Genomic DNA, 12086 nt, shown 5'->3' with positions numbered 1-12086 from the left:
GAGGTGCCAAACCCCCACTTTCTCTCCTCATTCTCATTTCTTTTTTAAGTGGTAACTGCTCCAAGATCCTTTTAGAAAATCTAAATAAATAAGGTTTGTATTTTGTTTTGTAGCTCCTGTCACTTGTTTCCAGTAATGATGCCCAGGTATCATCTTCTTGAATTAGCTGTGTCTCGTTACCCTGATGTTTCCTGTATTGCTGAATACTGCTCACTGCTCTTGTTAAACTCTGAGAACCTTGTTCTTGAAAATAGGTACCAACGCACTTCTATTCCATTTCTCAGTCATCCTCTCCAGAGCACGCCTTCGCCTCTCCGGGCTCTTTTCCAGCTGTTCCCTACTCTCATTGTGTTAAACAATCTGATCAAAAGGTCCACTGCCCTCTCTCCTAGACATCTCCTGGTATGTCATCTGGACCATCTGCCTTTCCACTCTTTGTCCTCATCATAGCTACCCTCATTTCCTCCCTACGAATCATCAGCTCTTCCTGATTCACTCTTTCCACCATCCATCCTCCACTCTCTCTCTCATTTTCTTCATTCATCACTTCTCAAAGTACTCATTTTGAGTGCTAGTACACTTCCATCTCTGCCCTTAATCACCCTAACCTGTTGCACATCCTTTCCAGTTTGATATCTCTGCCTAGCCAGTTGATACAAGTTCTTTTCTCATGCCTTAGTATCCGACCTCCTATAAAATTCACTATCGGCCTTTTCCTTTGCTTTTGCCAGTCTGTTAGCACTGTTTTGATATACTCAGATGTTAATTTTGTGTTTAAAATCATTCAATAAGGATTCAAACCTGATTGACTGAAACAAAAATGATTCTGAGAAATCAGTGGTGTGAGCATTTTTAACCCTTTATTATACTGATTCATATACTTTCATCAATAATGGGATAATCTAGTTGAACGATAGGTGTGTATGGAGGTTTTACAATTTGTATAAATTTCATGGTCAGGTGAGGGTGAGGACTATGTACAGTTGTGTCCAGAATTTGGGGAAGCAACATATTTTGTGATTTTGTTTCTGTCCACACCACAGTGGATTTAAAATAAAATTACAAACAAACAAACAAAAAACAAGATGTGATTGAGGCACAGACTTTCAGCTTTAATTCAAAGAGTTTAACAAGAGCACTGCATTAGCTGTTTAGGAGACAGACATTTCTTTCTTTCTTTCTTCCTTTTTTTTTTTTTTTTTTTTAACAGGAACTGGCTATTTGGTGTAGCAAGCACAAGAGTTCCATAACAATACAAGGCTACTTTTTGGCACAACACTGAAACAACAGAGTATAACTTTTTGTTTTGAATTAAAAAGCAAAACAAAAAAACTGTCTTTATTGTTCTGTATGAGGGAAAAGTCATCTTTGTAGGTAACTGTGACATTTTATATAAAACAAATTAAATCAACTGGATGTATCAGGTACAATAATCAAAATAAAGTGAATAAAATTAATAAATTATGCTATTTAATAAATAAATAAATAAATAAATAATACGGTTACTTTAAAATAAAAGATTGGGAACTGATTTCCACACCTCCTCGCGCTGTGTGAACGACGTGCTGACGTCACGGTCGTGCGTCGCTGTGGAGGAATGTGCGGAAAGTTGTGTTCACTTTTCTCCGTGCGCTGTTCGTCGAAGGGAGAAAGAAAAACTACAAACAGAAGCAGAAGTCCAGGAAAAGTTTCGTAGAGTTCGGACGTGAGGAGCCGGTGAGTGTCCAGGCTGCAGGGCGGGAAGTGTCGGGCTGAAAGCGCATCTGTGCGGGGTTTTTGTCGGAGCGGAGCGGCTGCAAAGTTGAAGTCAGTTTGGGAAAATGGAGGCGGTGAGGTGGTGAAGAAGGCGCTGTCCGGGGCTGATCAGGACCATGGCTAACACTCTAACACATCGACCCACACTTTCCCCACATTTTCCCGGCTGCCAGCTGCAGATTCGCCGCTGGAAAACAGCTGGAAAAGCTCCTGTAACACTTTAGACCGACTCCGAAGTGCCGCAGTAAAATGTCGCTGTTTGATTCGACTTGTGCGCTTCCGCAAACGAAGTTTGGTGAAACTCCGTAAGGATCTGAAATGGTGGCTGTAAATTACAACGGCAGCTTTACAGCTACCATTTTTTACACGAGTAAAATATAATCTCATGGGTTCAAGTTAAAAGTGATTTAATCAAACGTCTCAGGAAAAAAAATCGTGAGTGAGATTTTTTTTCTACAGAAAATAGTTCCTGATGTTGTTAGTCCCCAGACATCCTAAATCTGGGGAGATTATTGGACTTTCACTTTTTAATCCTTCACTTAAAACCTCCTTCTTTTGTCCACTCTGACCTTATTTAACTTGATCCAAATCAGCTGAACAAGTTTACTTCCACCACTGCTAATTCGATGTCGACAGATTTATGGAGGTATTTGTGTTTTTATGTGGCAGAGTTTTAGGTTTTTGTCACTTCTGTTTTTCCACCATAAATTCGGCTCATTTTCTGCTGAATAACTTTGACCTTTAGTTGGTGAGATGTGGGGTTTAAGTAGCTGCCAGGCGGCCTCCTTCCCCGCGGGATGGTCCTCTAAACTTGGTGTTTTTCCAGAGGGACTTCTGTGTGGCGCTGTCGACTGAGCCGTGGTGCTGCTTTCAAAATGGCCGACAAAGCGATGCAGTGAAAGTTTTCAGTTGTTATTTCAGCATCTTTACTGCAGGATGTTTATTCTGAGAGGAAGGAAAATTACCCTGTAATGACTTCCTCTTTTTTATAATAGGCAAATTCATCTCCAGGGAGGCTCATTGATTAGTAATATTAATAATATTTGAAATTGGTAAATTAAAAAGACCTAAGCCGCAAGTGACCAAGCTATTTAAGCGACTAACATGACCAACGAATCGCTTTTTTTTTTTTTTTTACTATGAAAAATATTTTAAACAAAATAAAATAAAGTCCCATTTTTTTTTAATTTTTACAATAAGTTAAAAACACACGCATTGTATCAGTAAAATGTATCATACAGTGCAAGTATTACAAATATTTTTAAAAAGTTTTAGTAATACTAGGAAAAGAATACACTTTTTAAAAGTTAAGACAAACACTGTTTCTATGACACATTTTATTCCACGTAGGAGTACGCTGTGCATATGCACTGCGTAAATTGTGAGTAAGAAAAATTTACACACAAGCCAGTGATTTATCAGTAATTTTATACCTGACTGTGTTCGTACTCTACCCTCAAACTTAGATGTAACAGCATGAGAACAAATAGTGGCCCTTTTCTTAGGAAAAATCACAAGTCTTTAAATAGAAAACTGCTGCTAATAACAATAATAAAACTATTGTCGTTATTATTGCCCTTTGGTCATCATCTACAGTTTGCAAAAATCCCCCAAACAAACCATAATGTCTCAGTCATCCAGGTCATGTTAGCCTAGGAAGCTTTATAAGAAGGCAAGTGGACTTATTTAAATTTCTTGAAAACGTTTCACGTCTCATCCAAGAGTTTCTTTAGTTCTAAAGCCAAAGTGGAAGTGATCAAGTGGAACCTCGCTTTCCCCCCCTTTTTCTTGCCTTAGCGATGCAGGTTTCTCTCTTAAAACATCGTCACCACTTCTGCTTCAACTGGAGGTAAACTAGAGGAGTGATAGAGAAGTAGTGGCAGTATGCAGATTGCACAAGCCTGTTGGTTCAGTCTGATTTAGTAACATACGAAAACAAGCCGGTCCACATGTTTTGTAGATTATTTTTTTGCACAGGGTAGGAACGGTTCTACTCAAATATTCAGAAATGAGGGCCATGAGCTTGTGTGGATTTGCAGATTTGCATTTATCTGTAATTATGGACATTATTAAGTAGATTGCACTCAAATCCTACATGAGAAAAACTGTTATCTGTGGTCCGTCTTAGGCAGAGAGGATTTAGAACGCTTCATGTTCAGTGTTACACATAAGTTAAAGGAAAAAATAACCAGAAACATATATGTGGTTATGATTCTGAAGTCGCAGTTATTAAAAATATTCCTCCCGTGTCGTTGTCCCTGCAGCTTTCCGTGTGTCTAGGTGAAGCGCTGAACTCCACATGGCAGTTCAGCCTGTGTTCTCGCTCGATATGTTCCCCGTGGGTGTTCCTCTGATGGAGGATGGGCAGAATCTCAGCGACATGCCCAGGAACACGCTGCCCGCCCCTCAGTTGGTGATGCTGGCAAACGTGGCAGCGGTGACAGCCGCGGAGAGCAGCGGTGGCTGTGATGGTGAGAAGGAGATGATGGAGCTGAAGACCGTGGGAGGCAGCTACTCGGACAGCGAGGATGAGAGTGTGGTCAGGTGAGGAAGTGAGAATGAGTCCGACCTCGGCTTGACCCCCATATTAACCAAGGGAAACTTTAAACAAACATTGAAACTATTTTTTAACTCATGGGTTGTTTGCTATTCCTGGAAACATCCAGCCGTTTCTATATTTGCCATTAAGAGAAAAAACCTTCAGCGACAGCTCCTCTGAATGGCAGAAATCATAATCACACTTTTTTTCTGTTGAGATTGCGTTTGGTCCAACATGATTACACACACAGGGTTCCCGCGGGTCATTAAAAAGTCTGGATTTAAAATGAAGGAAGCTAAGACCTATAAATGTTTTATGTTTCCCTGTGAAGTTGCAAAAGGCGTTACATATTCCAGTTAAGGACAGCCCGTGAAGCTCCCATGTGCTCCCAGTTCAGAAGCGAGTTATCTGCCTTTTTTGCTGTCATGAAGAATGAGTTGTTGCTTTTGTAGTCATTTTCCCTTTCCAGCAGCACTTAGTGTGGGTAGTTTGATTTGATTTCAGCTTAACTGTGAGTGCGTATTGTGAGGAATTCCCTTGTTTGTGCAAAGGATGCCCACAGCAGGCAAAATATTTTAAAGCATGCTCTAGATTTTCTGAGTGAGATATTACTGATAATAAAAGAAAGACCTGCTCTATAGAACCTGATAGTAATATTGCAGATACCTGTTTCATCTGGCCACTAACTCACCTGTGTGTGCGATCAGGTATGGCTACGAGAACCAGAATCAGAGAGATGCCGGTATTGAGAAGTATCCCGAGACTCTGGGCCCAGGTATCCGTGCTGTGGTTGTTGGAAACAGGACAGAGGAGAATGAGAACGAGGATGAGGAAGACAAAGCTGAAGATCTGTCCTGCCCGCCTCAGCCCTGCTCCTCCTCCGCCACCACCACTAAAACACCACCTCCCCAGGGTGCCAAACGCAAAGAGGCCCCGCCTGCTGTGACGGAGAGCACGAAGAAGAAGAAACCGTTCCACTGCAAACCATGTCACTTCCAGGCGGAAAATGAGCAGGAGTTTGTGGATCATCTAAGCACCCACAGTATCAGCAAGATGATGGTGGTGAACCGGGTGGAGGGGAGGAGCAAGACCAAGGCAAAGGAGGCGGAAGCACCCGAGGCCCCGGCAGGTGGTGAGGCCGAGAGCGGCGGGGAGGTGGCAGCCAATGCAGATGACATCAAAGGGCTGATCAGGTGTGAGCGCTGCGGCTACAACACCAACCGATACGACCACTACATCGCCCACCTGAAACACCACAACAAGGAGGGTGAAGACCACAGGTAAGACCTGCACTTGTGCACTGACACACACACTTTGCCTTCATATACCAGCATTTTGCAGGAAAATTAATGACCAGTTGTTTTACCGACCTGAGTAACGAGTGTGTGCTGCCGCTGTGTCTCTGCAGGGTGTTTAAGTGTACTCTGTGTCCATACACCACCGTCAGTCAGTACCACTGGAGGAAACATCTAAGGAATCACTTCCCCAGCAAACTGCACACCTGCAGCCAGTGCTCCTACTTCTCTGACCGCAAGAGCAACTATATCCAACACATTCGGACTCACACTGGTACGACGACCCTCTGCGTTTCTGTCTTTTGCCTGTCTGAAGTCTTTTAGGCACTAAAAGTGTCTGTATGTAGTTAGTCGTGGGACCTCAGTGTTATTTTCTGTCTATTTCAGGTGTTCGCCCATTCCAGTGTCCATACTGCGACTACTCAAGCTCACAGAAGACCCACCTGACCCGACACATGAGGACTCACTCAGGTAAAACTAACTGTAGAGGCTAATAAATCAGTTGGAGAGTTGAATAGTAAACTGTTAAATCAGTTGTACAACACTACTCGATGTTTCTCTTAGCCAGCCAGAGTGAGTGGTTTGCTCTCTTTGTTTGGCACTTGTTCCAGGATTAAGCAGATGGCGTAAAGACCCGGGCAGTTTGTCAGGGCAGTAGTAGTAGTAGTTTCTTGTCCCTTGAAAGCAGGATTTGTCCCATATTTATGAAATACGGCCAAGTTTGACACCCTTGGTCTAGATTCTGAAATTTACCTTTCTTTCTTATCTAGCTCATAGTTGAATATTCAAGACTAGAGAGTAAAATTGTTAAAGTATTAGTATTACAGTAGTTGTAGTGCTCACACTGCTGTACTTTAGTAGATGTAGCGTGGTGATATTAGTGATATATGATAGGACTAAGTAGAATTAATATCACTGATGTTTTCGCTCTGTTTTTGTTCCTCTGACTCACTCTGAACATTTCTGTTTGTGTTGCTCTCACTGAAGCTGTCGCTGTTGGACTAACATGGTAACAGCAGAACTATATGCTACCACCTCCTGTGTTGTGTTGTGTTGCTCTGTGGGGCATTCACACCGAAGAGCAGATGAATCTGAAAACATATCAGCGGGGTCAGAAAACGGCCTCTGATTAAGTGGTTTCAGTTTTATCTGCTCTTCTGTGATCCTCAAACTCCTGCATGAACAATCCTGTTTCAGTTGTTTGGCTTCCATCGAATACACGAATAAACCTGAATGATTTGAAAGTAATAATTTTGCAGATTTTACTAAACAAGATACAATTTATAGATTTGCTGAGAAAAGGTTAAATAAAAACTCCACCTATAAAAAGCAAAAAGCACATTAACAGCAATTTGACCAATCTTCACGTAACCAAATTCTGTGAGGAGGGTAGGATGGTAAAGTTTTGTTGGTTTGGTCAGCAGTAATTGCCCTCCCTCACACCGTTGGATAAATGTTTGGTCTATGGGCTCCAGCTGGAGACCGTTCAACTTCAGCAGTGATGATCTTTGGTCTGAAAGGTGGCCACTTTAAACCGAAGTTGATGTTTGGAAGCTAGTTTGCTCAATTTCACCATGGAGCTCATTCAAAAAACAGCAGCCACGATAGGAAGTTGTCCACAGGTGCACAAGGAGATTACTTTGAACTAGAGATGAGTCAGACTTATGCATGGTGTGTTTTTTGTTCTTTATGGTTAAGAAAGGGACCTCAGGGTTGTGAATACAGACATATAGCAGTTACAGACAAACATAAGGAATCAGTCTACTGACGTATATAGATCCTCAAGTATCAGACTCACCTGCTGCATGAAGCTTTTCTATATCCTACTGCCTTCACTGCAAGGGTGTAACACCTCACTTTCTTGTGTGCAGGTGAGCGTCCTTTCAAGTGCGAGAGCTGTACCTACCTGGCAGCCAACCAACACGAGGTGACTCGACATGCTCGACAGGTCCACAATGGCCCCAAACCTCTTTCCTGCCCCTACTGTGAGTACAAGACCGCTGATCGCAGCAACTACAAGAAGCATGTTGAACTCCACCTCAATCCTCGGCAGTTTCTCTGTCCCCTCTGCAAGTATGCTGCCTCCAAGAAATGCAACCTGCAGTATCACATCAAGTCTAGGCACTCTGGCTGCAATGTTGCCCTGGATGTTTCTAAAGTCAAGCTGCGAGTCAAGAAACCAGGTCCCGAGAGTGCAGAGGAAAAGTCAGACTCTGGAGCAAATAAGCTTGATGATTCATCCAGCATTGAGGAAGACCTGGACATGGACAACGGGGAGGAGGAGTCGAGTCCTATCAATCTGTCAATCAGAAAGAACACTCGGCCCAGCACTGGCCAATCGGTACAGACCGAAACACCTGGCAAGGTTCAGAAGAAATCAACCATCACATCTGAAAAACTGCCAAAAGCGAAGGACAAAGTGGAACCAGAGAAAAAGATCACAAGACAGAAGAAGGTCGAGAAGGTCACTGAGAGTCCGGTGGAGAACGCATCTGTTAAAGAAATCCAGATGGAGACAGAAAGTTTAGAGAACAAAGTGAAGAGACGAGCCAAGAAGCTTGCAACAGAGAAAGTAGCTGTTCAGAACCAAGCAGAAGCACGCATAACCCAGAAAGACCCAGCAGAGAGAGAGAAATCTGACCAACAAAGACCAGAGGAGGCAAGATCAGCCAGGCAGAAGCTGGACAAAGAGGAACAAAAAGGGATGCCTGAGAAAGAGAAAGAAAATCAGAAGAATGACAGCAAAAATGCCAGCAAAGCCAGAAAGTCTGGAACAAAGAAGACTGCAGAGCACGTCAAACAAGCTCCACAGAAACACAAGTGTCCAGAGAAAGGTCAGAAGGAAAAGGTAGTCAAGGAAAAGGCATTAAAGAGGAGAGCTGTGGAGGCTTTAGATCTTTCCAGCAAGCCCTGCACTCCATCCAAGACCAGGAGGGTGAAAGCCTCAGCTGTGGAGGATGTTCAGTCTAAACCTGCCTCACAAAACACCAGCAAGGTAACTGAGTCCAGTCTGACAGCACACAAGTCCAATGGGGCAATACCAGCAAAGCAGAAGAAGACGAGGAGCTCCAACAAGAAAGCCCCCACCCCTCAGCCTGCTGTGGAGCCAGCAGAGGGTCGAGCAACTTCAATCAACAGTCCATGCTCAGAGGCTCAGAAAGTTTCTCCTCATCTGGACAACTCAAAGGAAACCGCTCACAGCGACCCAACAGAACACAGCCCTGCAGCAAGAACCACCGCAAGTACACATGCTCCACCAGAGCCGGAAAAGACTCCAAACAAACACTCTGAGAAGACGGACATTTCACCCACCTGCAGCTCCGGTGAGGACACGCCTTCTCCTGCTGAAGAACAACCTGCGCCAACATTCCTAAAACCCAAGTCACCACCTTCTCTGGTGCTCCCTGGGCAGCGAAGCAAACCCACCGAGCCCGAGGATGACGAGGGCATCCACAGCAGCCATGAAGGAGGGAGTGACATCAGCGACAGCGCCTCCGAGGGCAGCGACGACTCCGGCCTCAATGGCAACGGCGCCGGGTCGACTAAGATGCCCAATGACCCAGAAACACCCACTGATGAGATCCCAACTCCTACTGAGCTAAAGAGTCACATGTGCATCTTTTGCGACCGCACGTTCCCCCTGGAGGTGGAGTATCGGCGCCACTTGAACCGCCACCTGGTGAACGTCTACTACATGGACAGCAGTTCCCAGAAATGAGCTGTATCCAGCACACTGTGCATCTTTAGGACCCGTCTCTGCTTTAAAGTGCAGACACTCCAGTTGTGTGAAATAAGACTGCACAAACGTATAAACTGAACAAATGTCTCATCATTTGGTGTCCGAGCACCAACTCTTTAAATTTAGCAGCTGATTCTATTCAGTTATCACCAGATTTGCTCTTGTTTTGCTGATTTGAAGACTTCCAGGATTCTGGAAGGTCTTCCAGAATCCGCCTCCTCCTGTGGAGTCCTGGAAGAGGCGTCGGGGGCTATGTTAGGTGCTCAGACCCTTTTGAACTTTTACATGCTGGTCTGGTCTGGTCTGTAGGGTCAGTTTGAGCCGACACACTGGCATGTACATATGCTTTTCTCTCTCTCAGATCATGTCCACCTCAACTCTGCTGTTGCACATACAATGAATTTTAACATCATATCAATTTTCATGACCTCCACAGAACATCTGGAGACCTTTTTGAAACCTGTCAGTGTCGTGAAGTCTCCATGTAGGAAAAAAAAGAAAGATTTTTCTAGTGTAAAAGTGGAATTTTTTTCCCTTTTTTTTTTTTAAAGAAAAAACATTCAGTGCCTTTGACAATCAGCTGTTGAAATGTTGCGCTTTTCTTCTCATTTGTTTTTATATTTGTCGTCTGAAGGTTCAAGTCTGCAGAAAAATGCTTTTCTCCTTTGGTGTGTTCAAACAAAACCTGAAGCAGAGTCGCTGGATTGTTTTTGGACCTTTTCACAATCACATATATTAATAGCCAGTGGGATGACTGCTTCTTAATAAACCTCACCAATACCTGGAGTCATGTAACATTCAAATGAAGTCCTAAGATTACTCTCCTTATCATTTAGCAACTGGCTTTTCCTCCATTTCTGGCTTGAAGAGAATGGACAGTCTGCAGGAAAATCGACACAGCTCAAAGCAAATCTGTTGAATTTGCGTTCAGTTCTTCACAACCTTTTCCAAACTTTGTTTGTAATCACGCTGCACTTAAACTTCACTTTGCATTTGGTCTGAATATGCCATTTTTGTGTTAGGGACTAGTGTTAGGGCTACTTTATGGAAAAGATTGATTAAAACCAAACTAAATAGTAAGTCTACTTAAAATAACCAGATTTTTGAAAGGATGAAAACCTGCTCACACAATTATTTTGTGCTTCCACAAAAAAAGTGTGTGTGTGTGTGTGTGTGTGTGTGTGTGTGTGTGTGTGTGTGTGTGTGTGTGTGTGTGTGTGTGTGTGTGTGTGTGTGTGTGTGTGTGTGTGTGTGTGTGTGTGTGTGTGTGTTGAGCAGGCTTCACACCACATAGCACCTGAGCCCCACGCCTTCAGGATCAAACACTTTAAGTGTCTCACCGTTTCCTGTGGTGGCCTCTCACTATTGTGACCACTGATGTTCTTGCATCTGTGCATTAGCAGCTATTTGAGTTTGCTCAAATGTGCCTAACTGGAATAGCTGAATTCCGGATACTTTTCACCAGACTGTGCAAATTTGTCAGCACAGGCCATATTATAGAGGCGCCAACAGGAAGATGAATTTTATTCTCAAAATTCCTTTTTTCCCTTAGTGTGGCCCTGGTACCAGTTTGTGAATGCTTTGATTAAAGATCTGGTTATTACACCAGCTGTAGTAAAACATTAAATTCCATTAATGGTTAGGGGTTGGGGGGTTATTTTTCATTACAGTTTCAGTGCGATATTCCTTTTAGTGGAGACGCCAAAGTGTTTTCTTTCCGACTGTACAGAGTGATCGTCATCCGAGGACTGTTATTATTACAGAGGCTTATTACTATCAAATGAAAACGACATCATGCGTATGAGTTACTGCTGGTAAAGGTTTGTGTCAGCAGCAGCTTGTGTAGTTTCTGTAACTTAACGATAAGGATGGTGTTATTTGATCTTTTCTGTAATTAAGCCCATTGGGGCTCATCGAGTCTTCCAGAGCAAGCACTGCCCTCAGTGCTTGCTCTCAGGCATCTCTAAGCCTAACTGAACTGTGACAGAGAGGTGAAAATGATATTTTTAAAGAAAGGAACAAAATTTATTTGGGGCTGCGTTCAGAGGACACTACATTTACGTGAGCCAAAAAGTCCGTCCAGTCGGTCCCGAAACCACTTTTGTTGCTAATTCACACTGCGATCAGAAGGTTCTTCCTGCTTCTACAGACTTTGTATTTTAGTTTCCGTCTTGAAGCCTCAACTTGAGCACTTTGGCCTCCACCATGCCCCATGTACAGCTGAATATCAGAGTAACTGAGTGATGAAAATGATCAGATAATATTACACCAACTTTATCGTTTACAAAGGTTTGCAGCCTGTTTAACAAGATGAAACGTCTTCTCCTGTCAGGAGGTTTAAATCAAATTAGAAATGTTTGTCTAACTGTCTGATGTTATTGTGAGCAGCTTGAGTGCGCTCTTCAGCTAAAAACTAACCGATTAAAGCTTTAATCTGTAACGTACTTTCTTCTGCTTTTTTGTAAATAAAGATTTCCAAACACTATCAGCAACTTCAGCATCTGTCTGCCCGTTTTTAATAAAGTTGGAACATATTCAGAATTAACCGGAGCTCGGAGTCTATTAAAAGCCTCATTAGTCCTAAAAATCAGATTTCAAAGAAAATCTGGTGTGACTTTAAATATTTACAACATTTAAAATATCACACATGGATGTGTTTTTGCACAGAATGGAATCAAAGCATCACGACCAGCTAACACCAAAACTCCCCAAATTAACAGTTTTCCAACAGATTTTTGTGAATAAGAGTTTAAATAGT

General features: G+C 42.9%; 1 protein-coding gene across 1 annotated transcript; it reads left to right on the top strand.

The window, feature by feature from the left end:
• Positions 1-1546: 1546 nt before the first annotated feature.
• Positions 1547-11813, top strand: rest (RE1-silencing transcription factor). The gene is made up of 6 exons (XM_040043159.1): positions 1547-1716; positions 4020-4299; positions 5002-5574; positions 5703-5863; positions 5977-6060; positions 7461-11813. The coding sequence occupies exons 2-6, from the start codon at positions 4055-4057 to the stop codon at positions 9305-9307; spliced, it is 2910 nt and encodes a 969-aa protein (XP_039899093.1). The 5' UTR covers positions 1547-1716; positions 4020-4054; the 3' UTR covers positions 9308-11813.
• Positions 11814-12086: the final 273 nt, after the last annotated feature.

The sequence above is a fragment of the Simochromis diagramma genome, unplaced genomic scaffold (assembly GCF_900408965.1).
Source record: "Simochromis diagramma unplaced genomic scaffold, fSimDia1.1 OVJJ01000433.1, whole genome shotgun sequence".
NCBI classification, from domain to species: Eukaryota; Metazoa; Chordata; class Actinopteri; order Cichliformes; family Cichlidae; genus Simochromis; species Simochromis diagramma.
The sequence above is the reverse complement of the archived record's forward strand: the minus strand, read 5'-3'. Positions and strand labels throughout refer to the sequence as shown.